Below are 26,418 nucleotides of genomic sequence, written 5' to 3'. Positions count from 1 at the left end.
CCACCGGTCTGGGGGGCTCTGCATTTTAATTTAATTTTAAATGAAGTTTCTTAAACATTTTAAAACCCGTATTTATTTTACATACAATAGCTTAGTTATATATTATAGACTTATAGAAAGAGACCTTCTAAAATGTTAAAATGTATTACTGGCACATTATACCTTAAATTAGAGTGAATAAATGAAGACTCGGCACACTACTTCTGAATGGTTGCCGACCCCTGTTCTAGAAGGTCAGGCAGGCTTACACTCAGGTGGCTTGCCTGTGGCACCAGGTTCAAACTGCTATTTTTAGTGCACTAGTTCAGGTAGAGCTAGATCGTCTGTCTACCCAGGCAGACAGAGAGAACAGCCATTGTGTCAGTGTCTGAGCTAAATTAAATGCAAATAAACTGAGTAAACTAATTTATAACCACTTCTGCAGTTTCAACAGTCTGCTTTTTAACAGAAGTTTCTATTTTTCCACATTTCAAATATCACTGTCAAAATGTAAACAAGCAGTTGTGCAGATGACCAGTAACCCAGTCTTGCACGAAACTGCCTCCATCTGGACAGTAAAAACTACAAGAACTCAAACCATCACCCAATGAGGAACTGAAGTGCTGACATTAAAAACAAGTATCTTTTTCGTTTATTTTTGTTCTAGATTTGGAAATCCAACATTTCATCATTTAAATATCTTCAACTCATTATCAACTGTGAAATATATTAAACCCCCAAGTATATCACTCAGAATTAGGCATCACTTGAAGGACAAAATTAAACATGCTTCAAAGTACTCCTTTTTTTAATAGAGCAGGTGCATGTTTGGGTCATTGTTTTACCATCTAGATAATAAAATAGAACTCACATATGAGTCATTTTCAGAAATACATGAAAATGGCTCTTTTATAGTATTCGTTTATACTCAAGGGTAGAGTAAAACCAGACAGACATTCTCCCTCATTCCCCGTGGCCAATTTGTGAAATTATGGACCTATATCCTACTTAACGTTTAAAACTTCAGATCCTTTAAGAAATCTAAGGAGCAAAAAATGAGATTAACAAACTAGCAACAGTAACAGGACAAATTTACCAGAAAAGAAAAAGTGTCACTCTACCCCACTCCTCCCAAGGAAAAAATATATAACCAATATTTTTCACCAGCCCTTAAGAATCTTTTAGCTTAGGTGGGCAAAATCTTGTAAACATCATCTAAGCACGATGTAAACTAAGATATATGTAAAATAAACACAATGGAGCATGTAATCTGAAAGTGGTATCCTGCAGTTGCACAGGATGCTTCAGGTGTAGCAGTGGGCATGGCTAACTATCAAGACTGACAGGGAAAGTAGCTGCTCATGGCAAGCTAACAGACCATATGGATTGCAGAATTATATATAAAAGAAATGGAGTTTCTGCAAAGGTATTTTACATTGCCCATGATTGCATCACACACTGCTCAGCAATGCTGTAGTTGCCTCTGATGCAAGAATGTTCTAGTCCCACAAATGTCATGATTTTCTTGCCATCTAGCTAGTTCCATCTGTAGCGTGTAGGAATGTGTGTCCATTGAACACTAGAATTGTTCAAATATCTAAAGCCCTCTGGTTTTACTCAATTCCTAGGGAACCTGCTGGGCTGATGGAAGCTTGACCATGCAATGATGCGCACTGTCCTCCACAGCTTCCAACAGGGCTGTATACACCTCTACTTCAATATAACGCTGTCCTCGGGAGCCAAAAAATCTTCCTGTGTTATAGGTGAAACCACATTATATTGAACTTGCTTTGATCCAATAGAGTGTGCAGCCCCCCCTCCAGAGCACTGCTTTACCACGTTATATGCGAATTTGTGTTATATCGGGTCATGCTATATCTGGGTAGAGGTGTACTTCCTTGACCATGCAGTTGATTCATTTTTCAGAGCCATCCATGGGCATCAGTTTAGATACCCTTTGCCAGATGAACCACAGTACTGGATGTTTGCATATGTCAATTTACACATCAGTTAGGTGTCTAAGTTGCCCCATCAAATAGGTAAGGTGCCTTTTACATCAGCACAGAATATGGCCTAGTGTTCTTTAAGAGAATGTTACTGGAATTTGTTTTCCATGCTTAATTATTTATTTTCTGCAGAAGTTACTCTTTACTAATTCTCTATACTTGGACACTTGTTTATCTGAACATGCCATTATTAGATAAAGCATGCAAAATTTGGTTTGATAATCTACATCCTTTAGTAGAGTACAACCTATATAGCATGCAAGATTTAGAATCTGGCCTCAGTAAAACGCCAGATGTGTCAGAGTCCTTCTATGAGTCTAAATGAGATTTAATGAACCTTCATTTTAAGATAGACTGTCCGATGCCATTTGCTCAGGCTCTACTCTTTTCCTGTACCCCCCGAAGACATCAAATTCAAGTTGTGCACACTGCAGGAGCACACAGCACAGAATGCACAAATTTAGCCCTCTCATTCACATAACCATATGGGACAGATGTACAGGCAGTGTTAAGAACAGGCAAGCTTAAGGTGGACCAGAGGGTAAACAAAGGGTGAACTACTGTATTCATTGGTTTATACCGTAGTTGAGAGCTTCTGATCCTTTCCAGCCTACTGTACACCTTTCAGGAGTCTGATTTGTCTTCTGTACCCCCAAGTTTCATCTCACTTAAACTATTTGCTTACAAAATCAGACAAAAATGTCACAGCACATTACAGAAAACTTGCTTGTTTTCTCATTTTTACCATACAATTATAAAATAAATCAATTGGAATATAAATATTGTACTTACATTTCAGTGTACAGCATATAGAGCAGTATAAACAAGTCATTGTCTGTATGAAATTTTAGTTTGTACTAACTTTGCTAGTGCTTTTTATGTAGCCTGTTGTAAAACCAGACAACTATCTAGATGAGCTGATGTACCCCCAGGGGTACCCCAGGTTGAGAGCTACTACTTTTTAGATCATATGTATGTAGCTGGAGCTCTGCATCTCAGTGCGTATTACATACCATGTGCACACCATATACAAATATCTAATGATATTTCTAATCTAAAATTCTTCAAACATGCTCAAAGCACTCAGTCTTATTGAAGACAAAGGCCAAACTAAGTTTTATTAAAAAGCAGCAGCTTGAGTTGTGAACACAAATGTCTGAAAAGTTTCAGTGATGAAAAGAATGACAATATTTTAGGGCTGTCGATTAATTGCAGGTAACGCAATTTAAAGTGATTTAACTAAAAAATATTAACTGATTAAAATTAATTGTGATTAATCACACTGTTAAACAGAATACCAATTAAAACTTACTAAATATTTAGTAAGTTTTTCTACATTTTCAAATATATTGATTTTTATTACAACAGAATATAAAGTGTACAGTGCTCACTTCATATTTTTAATTACAGATATTTTTATCATTTTTACAGTGCAAAGATAGTATTTTTCGATTCACCTCATACAAGTATTGTAGTGAAACCTCTATTGTGAAAGAGTAACTTAAAATGTAGATTTTTTTGTTAAGTAACTGCACTCAAAAACAAAACAATGTAGAACTTTAGAGCCTACAAATCCACTCAGTCCTACTTCTTGTTCAGTCAATTACTAAGCCAAACAAGTTTATTTACATTTACGGAAGATACTGCTGCTTGATTCTTATTTACAATGTCACCCGAAAGTGAGAACAGGTGTTCACATGGCATTTTTGTAGCTGGCGTTGCAAGGTATTTACATGCCACAGAAATCTTTAGTAAAAGGCGAAAGATTTATACGATCTGAAGAGAAACCAGAGTATTGCTAAACATTCAAGCGCCCCTTCATGCTTTGATCACCATTCCAGAAGACATTTTGATGCTGATGATGCTTGTTTTAAAAATGTGTTAATTAAATTTGTGACTGAATTCCCTGGGGGAGAATTGTATGTCTCCTGCTCTGTTTTACCCGCATTCTGCCATATATTTCATGTCACAGCAGACTCAGATGATGACCCACCACATATTTGTTTTAAGAACACTTTCACAGCAGATTTGACAAAATGCAAAGAAGGTACCAATGTGAGATTTCTAAAAATAGCTACAGCACTTGACTCAAGGTTTAAGAATCTGAAGTGCAGTCCAAAATCTGAGAGGGAGGAGGTGTGGAGCATGCTTTCAGAAGTCTTAAAAGAGCAACACTCAGATGCACAAACTACAGAACCTGAACCACCAAAAAAGAAAATCAACCTTCTGCTGGTGGCCTCTGACTTAGATGATGAAAATGAGCATATGTTGGGCTGCACTGCTTTTCATTATTATTGAGCAGAACCTGTCATCTGGAAGGATGTGACACCTCTGGAATGGTGGATGAAGCATGAAGGGATATATGAATCTTTAGCACATTTGGCATGTAAATATCTTGTGATGCCAGTGACAATCATGGAATATCAGGGTTGGAAGGGACCTAGGAGGTCATCTAGTCCAACCACCTGCTCAAAGCAGGACCAATCCCCAGCCAGATTTGTGCCCCAGATCCCTAAATGGCCCCCTCAAGGACTGAACTCACAACCTGGGTTTAGCAGGCCAATGATCAAACCACTGAGCTATTCCTCTCCTCCCACAACAGTGCCATGCAAATGCCTGTTCTCACTTTCAGATGACATTGTAAACAAGAAGCAGGTAGCATTATCTCCTGCAAATTGTAACCAAACTTGTCTGTCCGAGCCATTGGCTGAAGTAGGACTTAATGGACTTGTAGGCTCTACAGTTTTACGTTGTTTTATTTTTGAACACAGTTTTTTTTATACACAATTCTATATCTGTAAATTTAACTTTCATGATAAAGGAACTGCACTATAGTACTTGTATTAGGTGAAACAAAAGAAATAGTATTTTTCTACAGTGCAAATATTTATAATCAAAAATAAAGTGAGCAATACACTTTGTATTCTGTTTTGTAATTTAAGTCAATATATTAAAAAAAAGTAGAAAACCATCCAAATAATTAAATGGTATTCTATTACTGTTTAACAGCACAGTTAATCATGATTAATTTTTTTAACTGCTTGACAGCCCTACATCATTTCTTATTGTTGAATACTGATGAAAATAAATAGCGTTTTACAAGAAGTTGCATTAGATTTCATTTAAATGAGCACTTTTTAAACAGTTATAAAACCGGAAAATGGGCCCTTTCATGAACGTGTCCCCAAGATAGTGTTCCTTATAACCAAACCAAAGTAACTATTTGTAGAAACTGCTTTTAAAATGGTAATTTAAATATTTAAAAACCTGAAAGATTCAAAACAGTTTTAATCAAGTTTAGAAATAAATCCCATTGTGTATCCCAATTTTAATTAGGCATGGAAATATTACACCAATGGACATAGCATCTCTAACAAGCATACGCAGATTCTTCTAGAAAGAAACCAAGTAGTAATCAGGATTCAAATGAAGTTAAGTTCTCCAAATTGCTGCTTGGCATTCACATTATAACTACCAGAGACAAAATTATTTGAGAAGACTAGCCAAGAGTTTTCAGTGTCTGTTTAACTACAAGGCCAAGATTGTCATCTTCCAGGGACATACAGTACTGAGTGTCATATGTACTATCACATAGGTCATTCAAAAAAAGGGTACAGATAAGGAAACAACCATACGTATTACATGAGTTTTGCCATCCTCATTCCATCTAACTGCCAAAATGGATGACAACAAAGATGCAGTTTTAGCACTCTGTGAATGAACAGGTTGGTAAACTAAAGGTAGCCCAAAATACACACTTAATCGTTCCCAAACCAAACATAAAATTACCATAAAATTGGGATTGCATATTACAGTACTTTCTTTAAATGAAGGAACCAACAAACTGCATCCAAACAACAGCATAAGGGTGCATAGATTGTACTTCTTAACCTGCCCCGCTACTTGCAAACAAAGGCTGTTCCAAACTGAAAAAACAAGCTGCATGAAGCTCTCTAGGCTTTTAAACGAGTCTATTTTTCGAGACGATGAGTGGGTAGTTCTCAACAGAGCTGTAGCTAATAAGCCCCCAAAGGCTCACATGACAGATTCGGGATTCTCCCTCTGTTCAGAGGGACTCAGCCTTACCTCCCCTGCCACCAAGTTTAGGGCTCAGCAGCCGCGCTAGGGGCCCGAGGAAGGCAGGCAGCCCTGGGCGCTTTGCTGGAAGGGATTCGGTCTGCACACCAGGCATGTGCTGCGTGTTTCCCAGAGAGCGGAACGATTCTGACTCCAAGGAGGCTGAGCAGGGACAACCTGCCAGCCCCAAGCCGGGGTGCTGAACATGCAAACGCACTGCAGGGGAGGGATCTCCGGGTCTCGCTTGGCGCTCCGGGCAGCTCGGACCCCGGCCCATCCCCCCAGCCCGGGGGTTCCCGGGCAAGTAGCGAACAGCGCGTCTAGAACCAAACCCCGACCTGCGCCGCCTGCTGTGGGCAAGGGCGGGGAGCAGCACCCCCACAGCCCCGGCCCCAGGAGCCGGGCGAGGCGCCGCCCGAGCCGCTCCCTGCCCCACGGACGGGCGGGCCCGGCCTCACCTTGCTGGATGTCGCCGTTGGCGCCGCCCGGCACGGGCACGCTGAGCTGGCGCTCGGGCTCGGGCAGGCAGCCGCGGCAGAAGGAGTGCAGGCAGGGCAGCAGCTTGGGCTCGGCCTCCCGCCGGCTCTGCAGGCTCTGCGCGCACACGGCGCAGGTGTCCAGCAGCGACAGCGGGCCCGGCGCGGCCGTCGGCAGGGGGGGCACCGGGCTGGGGCCGGGGCCCGGGCCTGCCGCGGCCTCCGCCTCCGCCGGGCCCTTCTCGGCCGCCGCGCCGGTGCTCTCGCGCTCCTCGGGCGGGGCGACGGCGGGCGCGGGCGGGGCGGAGCCGGAGGGGGACGTGGCCGCGGGCTCCTGACCGCCGCCGTCCGGGCCGGGCTCCGCGGCCCCCTCCCCACCGCCTCCTTTGTTTTCCGCCATGTTTCCTCCTTTGAACCCGACTCCCCGCTTCGCGCACGCACAGCTCCGCGCCTGCGCCCGCACGCCCCGCGTCACCGGGCTCCCGCACACGCTGCGTGCTCGTGCCCGGTAGGTACGCGGCAAGCGGTGCAGGGACGGGGCTGGGCACGGGCCCAAGCGAGGCGCGTACCCGGCACGCAGCGGCTATAGACTGCGGGCAGCGTGGAGCGCGCGGCGGACACGCCGCTTCAAGGGAACGCGCACGGCCTGCCCAGCGTGCACGCGACTTCGGAGGGAGCGCGTACGGCATGGCCCAGGGGAGCGGCGGCGCGTGCGCATAGTGTTCCTCGCTGGCTGGAGCAGGGAGGCGTAACGAAGCGGCTTCGCTCTTCGGCTCAGCATCAGCAGCGGGGAACGGAGAAAGGCGGGACAATGAGGGGCGGGGCTTCCTTTCCTCATCCAGGCTCCACTCTCAGCTCGACGCCCGACTGGCTGAGCCGTAGGCTCCCTTAGGGGCTGCAGCCAATCAGCTTCCCCGGGTGGAAGTGGGCTGCCTGGCCATGGCAGCCAACTGCCATCGCACAGAACGTGATGGACAGTGGCACTGCCCCCTCATGGCCCACAGGAGGCGGGTTTTTCTCCCCCCTTCAGCAACGCCAGGGGCAGAGTCCAAGCAGGAGAGGGTGGGCGGTGCCCAGACGGGGCTGCCCACCCAGCCTGCCATCAGCTGGGGCACAGTTACATTTGGCTTCACTGTGACCACTGGCGCCCACTTGTCACAGCATCACAGCGCTGGGCACGGCCAGGGCAGGCCCTGCACCACGCACAGAAACCAAGCCCAATGCCCAGCATCCCACTGTCATCTTACACATTGTGGGTCACCTACTGGCCAGGCAATTCATGCTGCCCTGCCACCGCGGTGGCCCATATAGTTCATAACAGCATGACAAATCCATCCTAGCAGCAAAGAATCCTGGGGCACCTTATAGACTAACAGACGTTTTGGAGCATGAGCTTTCGTGGGTGAATACCCACTTCCTCAGATGCATGTAGTGGAAGGATGCATGCATCTGAGGAAGTGGGTATTCACCCACGAAAGCTCATGCTCCAAAACGTCTGTTAGTCTATAAGGTGCCACAGGATTCTTTGCTGCTTTTACAGATCCAGACTAACACGGCTACCCTCTGATACTTAAATCCATACTAGTTGCTCCAATAGCTGAATGGGAAGCAGGTGGTACTGTGGTTTTGAGAGTTCAAACACTCCTCACTTGTGAGAGGATGTTTAAAAAATACATATATAAATTAATGTAAAGATATCACAGGAATTATTGGAATGAATTTATATGCACCATTGTTCTCAGAAGTGAAGCTGGATGTTCTGTTTAAAAAAAACAATGGCTACACATTTAGCATTTCATTTTGGTTAATGGAGGCTGCTCCTTTATGAATAGGATTTGGTTCTATATTTGAGGTTGAATCAACATGTGGGAGATAGTGCTTGTGTAAAGTCCAGAAAGGATTTAGAAAAAATGAGCTGAAGCCAAACCCCAGACCATGCAGTAACCAAAAAGAAGAACTTGACCCCTGCATCATGAACCAGCAGTTGAGAAGAGTGGTAAAATTTAAAAGTTGCCTCTTGTTCACTTTTTTTTAAATTATAGGTAAGGTCATTCTATTTGGGTCTTTCAGTTACAAAGTGAGTAAGTTTGGGGGCTAACTATAGGCCAAGTCATGTAGTGGTTTGTCTATCTTATGAGCCTAGATAAACTTGGCAGGGAATAGAAAAACACCGCTTCCTCTTAAGCAGTTTCTCGTACTTATTCATCTCTCTCCCATATTGGGATGAAACCTAAAACATTTCATTTTGTAGAGAATGATAAATAGTGTGAATTACCATGGGTCAATTTGACCAGCTCCTTATTTCTTATAAATTACCTCTTCTAAGACATTACCTGTTCATAGATTACAACATAATTTTTCATTTAGGTTTTATTGTAGTTAATTTTTTGTCAAAGAAACTATAATAATTGTCTTTTTCCTGTCTCAAGCTGTATTTTGTTATACGCCTAGCTTATTTGCTCATTTGATTAAAATACTGTTAACTGTTACTGACAGCCCCTGTTGTCTGTGGTGAATGAATAAATACTAATTGGTTAAAAATAAGCAACAGACTTGCTTTTAAGATTACTATCTGAGTTATAAAAATAATTTACTGGATGAGTACAGCATTGAAATAGTGGGTTGTGGTCCCTCATCACTAATCCAAGTGATAAGACTTAAAAATTAGTCTAGAATAAATCAATCAAAACTGTTAAATTTAGGACCAACACTGTAGCTCCCTCCTCAGTTCCTTCCTGCTTGTATCAGTTTTCCCATACCCCACCAAGTGTTTCATGTTCTCCATCAGCTGTCAGACTTTTGTTTTCCCTGCTGACTGGTTCAGACAGTTTTTCATAACTACCTAAAAATGGGTGTGGTTGTACTGGCCCCCTTGCCAGCAGTCTGAGGCTTCATAAATATTCATATTGTGAACAGGCTTTGGTGACAGGTTGCTTTGCTGTTCACTTTTAAATAAAATATATAGTCATTTCAGTACATAATATCTTTCTGCTGCACATTAATATAATATAGAAAATTAAACCATAAGACATACAAAATTAGACAAAATGCAGTTCTGTCTTCATATCACCATGCAGACATTGTTTGGAAGAAGCAATTACAAAGCGTAATGTGGCTATACTGCTTGTTCCAAACAACATTCATTAACTCACACACACCAGTAACGTTAGCTCTGATTCCTGACAAGTTCCCAAAACAGATTTTTCATCCAGATCCATCCCCTCAGTATCTCAGCATGGATGCTGGCTGGTTAACCACAGTGGAAAGAAGCTGCTCTGCTGATATTTTCAACATTCTAATTCAAAGCAGAAAAGACTCCACAAGACTAACAGTAGGTGGAGGACTAGTTCATGTGTATCTTCCAGTCCTAGAATCCCCCTCCTGCCTGAGATCTCAATGTGGTTTCAGCTAGCTTGATGGGTTCCCTCTGAGTGCTTGGCATCATGCTCGCTAAACTTCCTTTTAATAGAGTTAGTGATTGCCACTAAAAAGGCTATCAGCCCAAATGTTAGGGAAGATGCAGGCACTTGTGGCGGACCCACCATACACTGTCTTCCACAGGACCCCAACAAGAGTTTTTACCTAATGTGATCTCTGACTTCATCTAAACCAGATGGCCCACCTTACCTGTGTTCTTTCCTAAAATCACATACTGAACAAGGGGAGGCTAGGCTAGGCTTCATACCTTAGATGTACTCAGAACTCTCTCCACTTACCTTGTATTGCTTTTGCTACTGCAGATAGGGTTAAGGGTCAAGCTACATCATCCCAAAGGCTTTCAAAATGGGTCTCTGCAAGCCCGAACAAGTTGCCACAGAACAAGCCCGAACAAGTAATTGCTGACACCACTAGCTATTGTGAACGTTTACAGTAAGTATTGGAAGAGAGAAATTAATGAAACTATTGTAGGTGTGTTTATAGTAAACCAAGTAGGCAGAAACACAATGAACTGATAAGTTTACCTTGACCAATCACTTTGCAGATTGGTTCTCACATGCAAAAAGTATAGCTATAAGTAGCTAGGAAAGATGTATATAAACTGTGTAATGTGACACACGAATTGGGATTATGGCTCATCCTGTACCTAAACTCCCAGCACCTTCGTCTGGCCAGCCTGGGCAAAAAGCTATTAAGTACCTAATAAAGCAGGCCTGCACAACTCGTAAAGCTGCGAGGGACATATTACTCCAAAGAAAACAGCTGAGGGCCGAACCCCCCTGGCTCCGCTGACTCCCCCCAGTGCCAAGCCCCCCCAAAACACAACAGCCCCCCAGCGCCACCCAGCTCCCCTGAAATACTCCCCCCCCCAGCACCGCTCGCCCCGCAGAAACAAACTCTCCTTCCCCAGCACTGCCCCACCAAAACAGCGGTATTGAACCTTGGTAATATTTTATAGCGGGCCCCTACGGTAGTATAATTAAGGTAAAAGAAAAATGTCTTTTGCTAGAAGTAGAATAAGATCTTCTCCCAACTTTGTAATCAATTGCCCTGTTGAATGAACAAGGTGTGATTGAGGGAGGCGTGGAAGGCAGGCACCTCCAGACAGCTGCAACCCTTGGAGAGGGGATGGGAGCCAGACCAGATCAGTAGAACAGGTCAGCCACTGACTTCTCACTCGCCTCCTCAGCCCCCACACACCGCCAGCTTGCCTACTCAGCCCCCACCACTGCCCGTGCACCCACCCACCTTCTCAGCGCCGCCCCCCCCTCCCGCTGCAGGCTCACCTGCCTCCCCTGCCACTACCTGCCCGCTCGCCTCCTCACCCCCCGCCACTGCCCACCCACCTCTTCAGCCCCCCTCCCTCACCCGCCGCTTGCCTACTCACCCCTCATGGGCCACACAGTGAGCCCACGTGGGCCGCATGTGGCTCCCGGGCCACATTTTGTGCAGGCCTGTAATAAAGTAACCTGAATGATGAGCTGGAGCTGAACTGAGGTTTTGGATACTAGAGAACTGGATGAAATCTTCTTCCAGAACTGGGCCAGGTGTTCTGGATAAGCCACATGGAAAAGTCTCAGAGGGAATCTCAGCACTAGCTAGTTTAGAAACCCACCCACTAAGTCAGGGCACAGCCCATTTAACTAGGGCGCAGGCAGCATCTGTGGTTTCTTTGAAAGGTGTTTCCACCATCTGTAGGGCACCTACTTGGGGATCAGTACATGCATTTACAAAACACTATTCTCTCATTGAAGCTTTCCAGTTGGATGCCCATTTTGGCAAAGCTGTCTTACAATCACCGATTTTGTAGATTCTGAGCACTCACCTCCTCCACATCAAGTCCCTGTTTGTTAGTCACCAATATGAAAAAAAGGATACCTACTCTGTAACAACTGAGGGTCTTCAAGATGCATTGTCAATATGTAATCCATAATCCAGCCTCCTTTCCCACTACTAAGGAGTCTGGTAACTCCTGGATTCTGCACTGGCAAAGGAACTGAGCGATAGCTGGTTCTACTTCACCCTTTATGCCCTTGGGGGAGGGGAATGAGGGCAATCAAGGCACAGGTGCAGCTCCAATAGACACCACTGAGATCAGAAACTTTTGGCAGGGCACATGACAGCCAGGAGTGGAATACATATGGACAAGGTAAGAAACTTATTTTTGAGACTTATTTTCAAAAAGGGATAGAGAAAAAGATGGAGAATATCTTATTGCCCTTATATAAATCCATAGTACACCCACATCTTGAATATTGCAGACAGATGTGGTCGTCTCATCTCCAAAAAGATATAGTGGCATTAGAAAAGGTTCAGAAAAGGGCAACTAAAATTATTAGGAAGTTATTTACTTGTTCCCATAATATAAGAACTAGGGGCTACCAAATGAAATTAATGGGCAGCAGGTTTAAAACAAATAAAAGGAAGTTCTTTTTCACACAGCGCACAGTCAGCCTGTGGAACTCCTTGCCTGAGGAGTTTGTGAAGGCTAGGACTATAAGAGGGATTAAAAGCGAACTAGATAAATTCATGGTGGTTAAATCCATTAGTGGCTATTAGCCAGGATAGGTAACGAATGGTGTCCCCAGCTTCTGTTGTCAGAGGGTGGAGATGGATGGCAGAAGAGAGATCGCTTGATCATTACCCGTTAGGTTCACTTCCTCTGGGACACCTGGCATTGGTCACTGTCGGTAGACAGGATACTAGGCTGGATGTACCTTTGGTCTGACCCAACATGGCCATTCCTATGTTCTTATGAGAGACTTCTCTGCTTCTCATGAGAGTCACAGCATCACTGGCAACACATTACATACATTTCTCTGAGCAAATCAACTGGGGCTTGCAATGGGTGAAGATCCCAAAACGATGCGTCTCAGAGCAAAAACTTACCAAGCTGCCTGATGTGATTTAGGGAAATTTCCTCCCCTCCTATTCAAATGACCACAGTTCCATGGAAGTGTGGTGGGGCTATTAAAGAGGGCTCCCTATACTTTTACACTGACAATCACCTACTTCTCCATCGATCAGCCAAAGCAGCAAGGTGCCCTGTTCATTAACACAAATGAGATAAAGACTGCATTTAAGAATGCTTAAGTTTGGATTTAAGATATGTTCACACTGAGGTGCCAACCTTCCTTTGCACTTCCTCACCCCAGCATACTGAAGGACTCTTACTGGGCACTATATTTCTTCTGTAGTTTATCATGTCTCCCTTTCCCATCTACAAATACTCAGGATATAGGAGGGAGCCTGTATCCTGTAGGAGGGCTAAAGTTAACAGGATATTGGACATGGGAGTAGGTGCACATTTCAGTTATGCATGTGGACTTAAACAAAACTGAATACCAATTTTTGTTGTGTCAGTACAATGCCAAGTGTAATGGGGACTAGTCCCTGACTGGGGCTCCAAGGCACCGCTGCAATACAAATAATTTTCAGCAGTAGTTGCCATACAAAAGCAGATCTCTGGCATTCAAAATACCACCGTGAAAGCCAAATTTTAAAATGCCTAGAAAGAAAAGGACTTACTTGTAATAACACATATGCAATGATTGTGTGTGTGGCTATCAGGACAAAAAGGAAGGAACAGCATCACAGTACCTGAAACTTCAGTTATATTTTGTAGCAGAAGCATAGAACTTTGGTATAAGGTCTGATCATTTCATTATATCCTAGAGTGCCTAGGACAAACTGTGATTAATATAAGACACTCTTCATAAAATTTCAAGAGTGCTAGTTCTGAAACAGAAACCAAGGAACAAGCATAGCAAATACTTGGGTTTGAGTAAAAAGCAAAGAATCAGTTGTAGAAACGACTGCATTAGACTGGTTTGAGGCAGTGAATTCTGTATTTTAAAACTGGTAAAGGGATGGGTATCTATCCCCATGAGGGAAGAGAAGCTACCTTTGGCAACTTAGCCAGTGATCTCACATAAAATTTTCCTCTGTCAGATAAATTGACTCACAAAGAGCACCTTGTTAATGTCAAATCTTGGTTTAAGAAGCTAACAACATGGATATTTTATATTAATCCACTATAGCTGGATTTTTTGTTCATATTTTGAAAAGGGATGACATGCAGATTAAGAGGCAATTCACAGCAGTAAGGGATGAGGGCAGCAGGGAACCACACTAGGCTACCAGCAGGAGAGAAGGTCAGGCTGCCAGTAGGAGAGAAGTCACCCCAGGCTTCCAGCAGGAAAGCAATATTCTGACAGCTATATTTGACATCATCATCCACATGGCAAACAAAGATGCAGACATTATGCTGGAGTCTTTGGATAATACAAATATAAATAAGGCAAGAATTTTAATCTCTTTAGAAAGCTTTAACTATAGGGTTAAGAAGCAAATATATTTCCCTTTTTGCTTTACACATAATTGCATCCTGCTTATTACTAAGGAAAATCTATTCAATTTGAATCCGTGATGCACACTTGCTATTAGAATACGGCCATTCATTCATTCCTTTGGATTAAGTACAAGCTCCAGTTACTCTTACAGAACAGCCTAGTGACTTGCACTAAACTATTAATGTTAACTTTTCTTGCACTTTCACTAGTCAGGGTTGTTTCTTCCTTCTGTGCCATGATGTCGTATGTGGCTGAAAAATGCTGGACAGCATTTTGCTCTTTGGGTAGTTGCAGCAAGACCTATGGCATCATTTAAAAACTGCAGCTAGAACTATGGACAGGTGCCTTATACACTGAAAAAGACAGATGGCCTAGCCAAGAGAAAGAATGAGATCAAAGCAGCAAACCCTGGATCTGCCAGACAAGCCAAAGTGCCAGGAAATGCAAACAGCAGCTTTTGCAAAGACCAGCAAAAGCTCCTTCTAAAGGTCATGGAGGTAGTAACCAGAGCAATGAATCCACTTTCATCAATAAATTCAAAACCTTGCCCCAAGAAAGAACTTGCTCCATCTATGGCCTTGATGATATAATGCCCTCTAATGGCTCTTATGAAATGAAACATGCATACAAGCTTCAGGTACCTGCATGAGGTTTATGCTCAGATGTTTACAGCTATCAGAAGACAAAGAAAGTTAGAAAAATGTTTATTACAGGTATAAGAAATACAAAAACAATTAGATATGGTTCTGTCCAAGAACCACTCATTCACACTTGAAATCCTTTTGCATTCAGTCTATGGAGCAGGATTTTCCTGAATCTGCTCTACCTCCTCCTAGTCTTTAAAACAAGAAACTGAGCACTGATGATGGTTTCCCATCTCATTACACATGCAGATATTAGAGAGCCTAAGGACACGTGGCCTCTCCACACAAAAAAAAAGTTGCAAGTGTGCTGCGGTGAATGGTAGGGGTCAGACCTCAGAAGTCTTGCTCGATGTTCTCCTTGTTGGCCTCCCCATGCTGCTGTTTAATTTGTAAGATTTCATTTTCTAGTTGCACAATCGTTCGCTCAATCTCATAGTTTTTACTGACCAGAGACACCCACCTGGAACAGAACATATAAAAACCCCGAGTTTAAATACCAATTAAACCTGTTCAGAGCAATAACTGTTTCTATAATAAAGGAAGGTAGCTGCACCTTTGGATCAATCCATTAGATACAAACAAGGAAGTTGTTTCTCAATATCTGATAAACTTCAGCCACTACATATGACCAATTTAAACAGACTAAGTGATGGAACTTTCATTCTGTTTACTTGATGTTAAACCACAATGTGCAAAACCTGACGCATTCAGAGTCCTGACAGTTAGAAAACTAAGAGTTTTAGAAATGAAGTAAGTTGTGCACGTGATTTCAAATTGCTAATGTGTCCTCTGCCCTCCCCATTCAGTCACTGCTTCAAGCAGCCACGCCTGAATTACCCAGTTAAACAACTATTACCTGCAGCTAGTGTTACCTGATAAAAGATGCAAAAGGTGATGCCAATCCCGTGAAGGCATCTAACTGGTTCAACAAAAGCCTGTCAGAGGCTATCCTCTCCAAGGGAGAAAAAAAAATCATGCAGAATGTATATCTGGGGAAGAATTAGATTAAGAGAAGGAGATTTTAGACACTTACGTTGACTCCATCTCTCGGAGCTTAGTCCCAGCTGTGAGCTGCATGTTCTTTCGCTGCCAGTTGAGATCTTGAATGTTTTTCCTGGGAGAAAATGTTACTTGTTTAACCACACAATTGCATTCACTTTTTCTGCTGCCCTGGAAGTTTAACATTTGCTATTGTGCTTGAAATGCAGCCCAACTCCTTTACTCAGCTACTGGAAAGGATCCTGGATACCCAAATGCACAGCACCAGAAGCATGAAGCTCAGTCACAGGTGTGCATATAAACTAAACCTAAGTCTAAAGAGAAAGCAGACTGTGGACATAAAATTCTGTAAAATGAAACTCAAACATGCTAGTAGGGCAGGAAAAGCAGAGTGTTGAAGTGTCTGAGCTCAGAGTTCTGTTTTGTCCACTCTGAGAAAAATCAGGATGCTTAAACAAAACTGCACCATTCTCATGAAGCCAACAATGATACTTTTGGATGGAAGTGGCTCCAGACAGAGGCTAGGAACAACTGGATACACAGAGATCATTTAGATTTTGCATCAAATAAAATTAGAACACTGATGAGGTTCTTGCTTTTGTCAGTCTCAATACCCAGATTGCATATCCAAGTTTGTTCTGGAACACTTCCCAAACTCCTGCAAAGAGCCCTATCACCCCTGCTTCCCACACTCACTGTATCTCAGAAACTAATCCTAAATTGCCCAAGAAAAACAGGCAGTGGTGAGAAATGGCTTGCTAGGCAACGTTGCCATTCCCTCTGACAAGGACCCACACAGTGTTTCATGAGATTGTCACCTTCAGACTGGACTACTGTAATTTGCTGTATCTGAGTCTGAAGGTAAAATCAACGAGAAAGCTCCTGCTTGTACGGAATGCACCAGTCCATCTCAGCAGGATGAGCTGTAACGATCAGATCACCCCTGTTCCCTACACTCTCCACTGGTGACCAATCTGCATTTGCTGTCTATTCAAGGCTGTGGCCCTGATCAAAGCAATCAACAAGCCAAACCTCACACTAGCCACCACATAGACCTGCCAAGACTACTGGAATCCTCTGGACAAAAATAACTCCAAGCAGTCGGAACCCATTACCAGTAGCTGTTCTTCAAGGAGGATCCTACTACTGCTGGGTAGGGGTCCAGGAAGAAACAGTTTGTATGGACTGGAAACAGGAGTTTGTCCAAAAACGATGGACTAATTCACCACCTGCTGCTTCAGCACAAAACCAAAATATGACCAGGTCCTCTTCTCTACAACCCTGGCAGCAGCCTAAGGATGAGTGGAGGCCTTTCTATACCTGTTATTGGGGAATTCCCTTTAGAGTTCCTTCTAAGTTTGAACACAAGGATGAGAAAGGGCAGCACTTACCTCAATTTCTGTAGTTCTTTCTGAGCTTGTTCGATCATATGAACCAGGTGTCTAATAAACAAAGATGAAAAGTGTAAAAACAGGAGAACACATGGAATTTATCAGCTCACTCAGCACTATATGATCAATAGAGGGAAGCAAGGAAAAACAAAGATTGGTGTGTCATTTATTTCTCCAAAATGACATAAACAACATGATGGTCATACTCCCCAACCAGGCCAAGATGTCTGATATTTGTACCTCACCGTGAAGAGGCACACTGTATCTTATACAATCATTTTACAGTAAACCTGCATGATTTGGGTTGACCTGCTGCTGGGGAACAATTAAACACATAGGCCCTAAGCTGAAAAATGCACCTCAAAATGCAACAGGCAAAATTACTGACAAGGCTTTTTATTGGTTTACAAGCATGATGCTAAACTTTGAGCAAAAAGTCCCTTGCATTTGAAAAGATAAGAATATGCTTCAAATTGGGGCACATTATTCCCCATAATTTTCCTACTCAAATAAGAAAAATAAAGGATTATGATGAATAATGAATAATTTGGGACACACACATATTGAACAATAATATCCAAAGATGAAAAATCGTTGAATGTTAAAAAAAAGTTTACGTTTTGTTAGTTTAATGTTAATAGTGTATGACCACGTATAGAGAATGAGCTGGATAGATCAGTGTAATGCTTATGCTAAGGCTTTGGCCTAGTCTTTGCCTGACATGAGTCTTGCCAATTTCTCTCTTAGGAAGACTTGCTTAAATGATGTTCACAGCTGACAGGACATTTTATTTTGTTCACAGAATGTACTGTGTTGGTGGACACAGACAAGAGAAAGTTAATCAGTACCATAAAATACACAAAACATCATGCTAAAAAGTCCCCGGATTGGGAAAAACAGGAGTAAGGTGACACAAAGATAATGTGGACAACATAAGTTACATCCACTGAAGTTTGTGCACGTGTACTTATGTGTTATGTAAGACACAGCGCTTAATGTTGATTGGAAGAAAGCTAATGCATGTGTGATGTTGAAAATTATAAAAAAAAATACAAAGTGAACAAGAACTGAAGTTGTAGAGTATCTTTCAGAGATTGAGATGACCATCAAGAAGTGGAGAAGAGCTTCCTGGTCTCCTGGAACTCAGTAACTTGGGACCCTACCTGTTCCATTTTATCTGTTTGTCATCTGTCACATAAATAGGATCAGAAACTGTAAGTGACAATATTTGTACGTTTTCAGATAGAATCAAATATAAAACCTGACTAAGCATAAATTGGGTGGACTCATGCTTCAGTTTCCCACCTTACACTTCAGTTAAGGACACAAACATCTACCAGGAATTCTCCAACCTCATTCATTCTGTAGAACTCAGAGCTTCTCTCAGACATCTCTGCAAATTCCTCAATCCTGCCTCTGCCTATGTTTTAACATACTCCATTCTGCAAACCACCCAGGAAGGGCTACACAAATTAGTTTGAGAACCACTGAGGAAAGCATATTCTGGCTGGTTCCCTTGATAGTCACTTAAGACAGATTTCACTGTAAGGGCTAAAACCCTGTCCCCCTCCTCCAATCTGCCATCTAGTAAAACTAAACTTCTTCTGCAGAAAGGGAGGAGCAAGATCTCAGGACCCTGAACAGATGGGCACAAAACCAGCACACGTTGCAGCTGTCTTCTGTTGGGCTCCCTGGGCCCCACTGTATCTGAAGCAGTGGGAGAGGCTGGAATATGGGATGTGACTGTTAGGTGCATGGCTCCACTGGATCATTCTCCAGCACAGAGAGGGTTGTGCCAGTAGCAGGGCTACTGCAGCAGGCTATGCAACCACTTCTGTGGTCTCAATAGGAAGGGTGGGGAGAATTCCCTTCCATCATCATCAGCATACAGCCTGATCAGATGAACTCTACTATGGTTCCAGGACAGGTTCTGAAGTTGTGAGAGACATTTCAGTAGAATTCGATGATTATTCTGAAGAAGTTGTATGGAAAACACCTGAGAACTGAAAACTGACACCACTTTTGTCCAATATTTTCAGAAGAAAAGAAGGGACTGCTTACTCGTTATACACTTTCCAAGCATTGCAGCCATGCTGAGACATTAATTCTAGATTCTCAATCCGAACAGCCTGATGCTCCAGCTGAGCCATTGAGTTATTAACACATTCTTGCCATGCTGTGATATCATTCTTCTGACCAGAGGATGGAGCAGGCAGTTCATACCTGAAATAAAGTCAACCAGAAAAATTTGTCTCTACACACCTCAACTACAATTAAGGTCATTCCATTTAGACCTTCTAGAACCATTTTTGCTCAGAGGCACAAACACTGACCTAGTGTCAAACCTAATGCAGAGAAAGCCATCAGCTCAGAACTAGTCATTAATACACTCCAGATACAGAACAACTTTTATTTGCTCAATTATTATGATTTCAAATGTCGCTGGCTGAGAACCGCAGGCAGTCACTAAATACCTAATTTCTCTCTACTTCTTGTCAGTCTTCTTTGCTGAGATTTTGTAATTTTCTACAGCAACATTTCTCAGTGAACAGATGCAGGCAGCTCCTAAAATCACAGGGTATGTCTACATTGCAATTAAACTCCCATGGCTGGCCATGTCATCTGACTCATGCTATGTGGCTGTAAAATTGCGGTACAGACACTGGGCTTGGATTGGAGCCAGGGCTCTGAGACCCTGCGAGGGGGGAACGGTTCCAGAGCCTGGGCTCCAGCCTGAGCCCAAACGGCCACACAGCAATTTTACAGCCCAAACCTAGGCCAGCTACAGGTGTTTAATTGCAGTGTAGGCATACACACAGTAAACCTATGGAAACTCTTTTTCCAGCAGGGAAAGATCATCAAGAAGCTGCTGCTGGACACTGACCATTTTTGCACTAATAATGTAGACCCTAAATGTCACCCTTTTATTCTTTTGAAAGCCACAGGTGTGCATTTTAAATAAATCCTATAGCAGTTTCTCTCAAAGTGGGGTCCATGGACCCTGCTGATCAACTCCTCCCCCTCCCTCCCAGCACCTTCTGCACAACACCAGGTGGGCAGTATGGCTGGTGGCCCAGGTGGCCTGCCAAAGGGGCACCGTGTGCAGGGTTTGCCTGATTCCTACCTGACCTGCAGAGAGCCAGCCTGGCTGGAGGAGGCAGCAGGCGGAGCAGCAGCGTCTGGATGGGGGGGGACCGAAGCTGCAGGGGGGCAGTTGGACAAAAAAGCCAAGCCATGTGCCTTCTCCAGAGCAAGGGTGCCCCTCCTTCCCCCTGTTCCACTGCCAGCTGCTCCTGTTCCTCCCCACGCCCTCCCTGAGCCCGTGGCCACTCTGTACTGGGAGAATCCTCCTATCTGCTGTGCAGGGGGAGGCTGATGGTGGCGTGTTACCCTCCCCTCCACCCATGTACATGGTGTCTCCACTGAGCTGGGGTGATGGGACAAGGGGAATCTCTGTGCTCTGCTGCCTCTCTGGGTCCCGCAGCAGCTGCTGGTGTCTGAACAAGCCTTCAGGCACCTGACCCTGAGTGCTTTCTTAAAGAGAGCGCGTTCAACATTCACTCAGGCACACACACACTCCCCCCAAGCGCAAGGGACAGGAGTGATGGGCGTGCAGGAGGATTAGGGGCACAGGAGAGGAGTACAGGAGTTGGGGTGAAGGGGGCACAGTGCAGGGTTAGGGGCACAAGAGGGAAGTGCAACAGTAGGAGTGAAGGGCCTTCAGGATTAGGAGCACAGGAATTAGGGGCAAAGGGACACAGTGTGGGAGGATAAAGGTTTGGTGGGGAACCCATGGGGGCCAGGGACAATGGGGGGCACGCCATGCACACGGGGGCTAGAGCACCAAAATGCAAGTTCGCCCAAGATGTCATTTTCCCTAAGGTCAGCCCTGCAGTCTCTGCGGAACAGCTGTTCCCCGAAGAGGATGGATCTAGACTGTTCTCAGTGGTAGCTGATGACAGAACAAGGAGTAATGGTTTCAAGCTGCAGTGGGGGAGGTTTGGGTCGGATATTAGGAAAAACTTTTTCAACAGGAGGGTGGTGAAATCTCCTTCGTTAGAGGCTTTTAAGGTCAGGCTTAACAAGTCCTGGCTGGGATAATTTAGCTGGGGATTGGTCCTGCTTTGAGCAGGGGGTTGGACTAGATGACCTCCTGAGGTCCCTTCCAACCCTGATATTCTATGATTCTAGGTGCAGGAGGCGCTGGGAGGGAGGGGGAGGAGTGGGGCTGGAAGAAGTGGGGTGGGGCCTTGGGGGAAGGGGTAGAGGGGGGAAGGGCTAGAATGGAGGTGGGGTCTGGAGCTGAGCAGGGAGTTTGGGGGTCCGCAAACATTTTAAAATAAAAATAGGGTCCTTAGGTTGCTAAAATTTGAAAAATGCAGCCCTATAGTATTATTACATTTGAAACAGACTTTCTATAAAGCACGAACTTCACATCATGATCATATTAGATGAAGATGGGAAGGGGGATTCTAAGGCCTAGAAAAGTTACCACATGCCTAGTCGTCGCTGAGTCTGTGTTACCTACTGTTTACCAGCAACTAGAGTCCAAAGAGTAATGCTCAGAACCAGCCATCAAGATAGAGAAAATACAGGAAGGAGTCTTGTAGTCCACTTTTATTTAGTAAGAAACAATGCAACGTGCAACTACTTGTCAAAATTAATGTAATGAGTGAAATACAGCATGTTATTGCTAGAAATAAAATAGTCGCTTCCCATTTCAAATTGTCAGTATATTTACACAATGGAAAAGGTTATCTGCTGAAACTTAAGGGTGGTCAGCCCATCGTGTGTCTCGGCTGGACATCTCTCCACTGTGGCAATCCTGAGTTTCCAATAAAGAGGGGTTGAAGCTATTTGAACTTGCCAAGAAGTCTAAGGCTCCATGGCTGCATCATTTAAAAAAAGATGTGATTTTGGCTTCTCTGTCCCTCCTGTTAGAAAAGGTGACTATGTGTTTTAAAGAAAAGTAGTAGCCCTAATTAAAGCTGCAACATTTTCAACAACAAAACAAAGCATTATTAAAAGCAGCTGCACAAATAAAGACAGATCTGCACTAAAAATGCTGCTTTGGTGCAGCTACACCGATACAGCCACGCCGCTGTAGCACTTAAGTGAAGAAGCCAACAGGAGAGCTTTTCCCCTAGTTAATCCATCTCCCCAACAGGCAGTCGCTGTACCAATAGGAGAATCTCTCCCATTGACTTGACGCTGTCAACACAGAGGGTTAGGTAGGTATAACTTTGTCGCTTATGGGTGTGGATTTTTCATACCACTGACCTGAGAGACTTAGTTATACCAATATGGGTCTGTACTGTAGGCCTGGCCTAAGAATCGTGCACTACACAGCATCCGTCAGCAGGAGCAGGCCTGCCAGGGTCTGGAATGATCCCATTGAGACCAGGCCTTGCCCACTTGCCTCATAGAAGTCACTTGTGCGGACTCTCACTCACCTTTTCATGCTGAGGAGCTCTATGGGTTGCCGGGCTGCCAGGCGCTCAAACTCATTCCGCATAATTTCAGTCTGTTGGTGCAGAGCAGACAGTTACTCACAGCCAAGTACGGGGAAGGAGAGTCCCAGAGTGCTCCCACCCCCAAGGGCAAGAGAGACTGGAGACTGCAACGCAGTGACTGAGGGTGGCAGTTCTCTTTGCGCCCCAGCCCCACAGTGAAGGCACAGCTGGCGTTGTGCTGCAGCAGCCTCCTGGCAGGAGCCTGTAACCAGGAGAATTCAGGGCTTGGCTCTGGCCGCCCACGGCATCTCCCTGACTCACCTCAAAGGCGCTGTAGTCAGGCGTGGGCAGGTAGCTGAGGTAATTCTTAGTGGGCCGGTAGCGTCGTGTCTCCTCCTCCACCAGGGCAGCAGCCTAGAGAGAGCGCAGAGTGGAGCAGGGTCAGCGTACTGGGTTTTCCTGCACATGAGCTCTTTAATGGTCCTCTGATTTCTGTCCGTGTGGATTTTTGAAACGTAAAGAAATGTCCAGGATTTTTCTTTGCTAATTGCAAATCAGACTGAGCCACAGGCACCTGCACCCTCTGCTGCTGGGTCCCCACCATTTCTCTGTCCCCACAGCTGTGCACACAGGGCGGCTTCCCCATTCTGGTTATGGCCCTTTGTCCACGCCTCGACTGGTCCCTCCCCCGTATCACAGCTGCTGGGTCCTGCCCGCCCCGCTGGATAAGTAGAGACGCCTGTCCCGCCGTAGGGCCTCAGAGCCCGACCGGGAGTGACCAGGATGTCCCGGTTTTATAGGGACAGTCCCGATTTTGGGTCTTTTTCTTATATAGGCGCCTATTACCCGCCCCCGGCCCCGATTTCTCACACTAGCTGTTCGGTCACCCTAACCGCGACCCTCCTACCCTATGGAGGCGAGGCCCGCGGGGAGGCGCTGAATGACGGGCCAGCGCCAGTCACCTTCCACCATGACAGGGAGCGACACTGCCCCCACCTTGAGTGAAACTGCAGGTCCCCCCCCCGGTCCCCCCTACACACACACACCCAGGTCCCACCCCCGGTCCCCCCTACACACACACACACACTGCGGTACACACGCACTCAGGTCCCCCCTACACACACACACACCCAGGTCCCCCCCCAGCCCCACACACAGCGGTACACACCCACCCAGGTCCCCCCGCCGGTCCCCCCTACACACACACACACACACACACACACACACACACACACAGCGGTACACACGCACCCAGGTCCCCCCTCCCCGGTCCCCCCCCCACACACCCCTCCCAGGTTCCCCCCCACACACACACACACCCAGGTCCCCCCTCCCCGGTCCCCCCCCCACACACCCCTCCCAGGTTCCCCCCCACACACACACACACCCCCAGGTCCCCCCCCACACACACGCCCAGGTCCCCCCCCGGTCCCCTCTACACACACACACACACAGCGGTACACACGCACCCAGGTCCTCCTCCGTCCCCCCTACACACACCCCGATACACACACACCCCGGTCCCCCCCCGTACACTCACGACACCGGCAGTGTCCCCAGGGGGCGGGGCCCAGCACTCACCGCCTCCCGTACGCCTGGCGCCTCGTAGCCCTGGTCGAAGTAGGGCAACGCATCCACAGCCACCTCCCCAGCCACCAGCCCCGGCCCCGACATGGCAGCACTGACCGCGCGCCCCCCTGCGCCTGCGTGGTGGCCCCACGCCACTGCCCTCAGCGCGCCTGCGCCGGCCCCTTGCCCTCGGTGCGCAGGCGCGCAGACACGAGCTCCGTGGCTACCCAACGCGCACGCGCAACCTGGAGCGCCTCATCCCGCCAATTCCCGGGCGGCCACGCCCCTCGCACATGGTGTCTCCTTAGAGGCTGGGACTTGAGGAGCCGCCTTTGGGGTAGTGGGGTGTGTTGCTGCCCTAGGCTGGCCCCTGCAAGGGCTGTTCCCGGCCCTACCACAGCACGAGGCTGCGGACAGCAGGATGGGCCCCGTGCTCACCGCCCATGCGCCGGGGCCCAGTGTCAGTGCTTGCACAGGGGAGACGCACAAACGACCTGGTGGCTAGCCCCCGACAAGCTGGTGCTTTATGAGCCCCCAGAGGCTGGTTTATCAGAGCTCCACTGGTGGTAATAGGCTTGGCCTGAAGGAGCCCTGCTCGCCCCACTCTCAGGGCTAGCTACACAAGGCAGCTGTGTGGAAAGGCTACATTCACATAAGTCCCTGTATGCAGACATCACCCTCATTTTACCCCCTCCCCCATCACGCTGACTTGAGGAGGTGGTAGAATGACTGTCAACATGCAGGTGGCTGCAGCCTCCATTTAGAACCAGCCTCCCTGATCTAGCTCCAGCATGCTGAGTTTATGCCAGGGTCACCATTACCCAAAAGGCCACAGTAACAAGTCAACAGGGGCCCTAAAGGTAGTTGTTTTAATGTGTTAAGTATTGTCACTGTTTGGACCTGAACACTTAGCTTAGATTTAATCAAAAATTAGCTTGTCAGATAACTAGTTCTGACCCAACCAAAAGATTTTCCAATTCTGTTTTTTAAAAAAAAAAAAAGATTAAAAGTGAGTTAACATCTAAAGTTTCTTGTCAAAACGTATCAGCCAGGTATGAAAGATGCTTGAAACCTCCACTTCAGCTCTGAACTCCAGCTAGCAGGCTCTATAGGATAGGAACCTCTACTATTCAGCCATGCACATCATTAACTTACCTCAGATCCTGGCTTCTTGTTGAGGAGACAAAGAAAAAGGCTCTAACCTACAGCCAACTTTGAGGCAGCTGTTTTCAGATATAGACAAACTTCTGAAGAACGCCAGCTCATTCTGTTTCTAATCCTGTATCAGGAATTGATCTCTGCTGTGTCAGACTAGTTCATGAATTCCATGTGCCAGCTCTTCCACCCAGAGCTGATATTTTCTCAGAGCCCTTAAGTTGACACACCAGAGAAGACTTTTCACTTCACTGTTAGAGTCACTGTATTATTACACATACTTAGCATTCAGTCAGAGTGTTTCAGTTACATGTAAACAACATTTTATGGGATAGAACTCCATTAGAAACCAGCCTCTAGCTGCAGGCAATGGTCCACAAAGGCCCAGAGAATGGTTTGATTAATTGGCTAAAACATAATAGGGCAACAATATTAATTACTTTGTATAAATAACTGGCATAAATATATAAAATACAAATCCAGGCAGCTACTGTAAACTGTTCAAACCATCATGGGATTGAATTATTATCACCCACTGTATCTGTATTCTTCCCCCACAACAGATGCTGAGGAATCCACATTTCTCAACAGCAGAGAACTAAAATATCTGTGTTTTGATAGGGTGAGGAAAGGAAGAAATCTCATTTGTCCAACTTTTTAATTCCATGATAAAGGAGCAAAGCAGCTAGAGAAAAAGTTTAGAGAAAGGTTTTTAAAAAAGGATTTTTTTAAAAAAATATATGGCTCAGCATCTGCATCCTTGAGACACTTTCCTGTCAGCTGCACCAATTCAACGTTGTACAGTTGATTTTAATGCCAACATTAAAAAAATTAATGTGGCTCCCTATGCAAAGATGATGCCATTTTATTGCAAAAAAT

At 45.3% G+C, this 26,418-nt stretch overlaps 2 protein-coding genes and 1 pseudogene across 2 annotated transcripts in view; all 3 read right to left on the bottom strand.

The window, feature by feature from the left end:
- The window catches only part of TRIM33 (tripartite motif containing 33), a 73,227-nt gene extending 66,233 nt beyond the window's left edge, over positions 1–6,994 (bottom strand). The window contains exon 1 of the mRNA XM_050954271.1: positions 6,521–6,994. Within this exon, the coding sequence (XP_050810228.1) occupies positions 6,521–6,938 (418 nt within the window). The 5' untranslated portion in view covers positions 6,939–6,994. The remainder of the gene's footprint in view (positions 1–6,520) is intronic.
- Positions 3,707–3,776, bottom strand: LOC127053008 (uncharacterized; annotated as a pseudogene).
- Positions 6,995–15,015: 8,021 nt separating the features above from the next.
- Positions 15,016–24,526, bottom strand: BCAS2 (BCAS2 pre-mRNA processing factor). The gene is made up of 7 exons (XM_050954396.1): positions 24,397–24,526; positions 23,137–23,229; positions 22,816–22,886; positions 19,424–19,585; positions 17,363–17,413; positions 16,006–16,086; positions 15,016–15,432 (listed from the first exon to the last, which is right to left on the bottom strand). The coding sequence occupies exons 1-7, from the start codon at positions 24,487–24,489 to the stop codon at positions 15,306–15,308; spliced, it is 678 nt and encodes a 225-aa protein (XP_050810353.1). The 5' UTR covers positions 24,490–24,526; the 3' UTR covers positions 15,016–15,305.
- Between the last annotated feature and the right edge of the window lie 1,892 nt (positions 24,527–26,418).

This window comes from Gopherus flavomarginatus, chromosome 5 (assembly GCF_025201925.1).
Source record: "Gopherus flavomarginatus isolate rGopFla2 chromosome 5, rGopFla2.mat.asm, whole genome shotgun sequence".
NCBI classification, from domain to species: Eukaryota; Metazoa; Chordata; order Testudines; family Testudinidae; genus Gopherus; species Gopherus flavomarginatus.
This window is presented reverse-complemented; position numbering and strand designations above follow the sequence as displayed.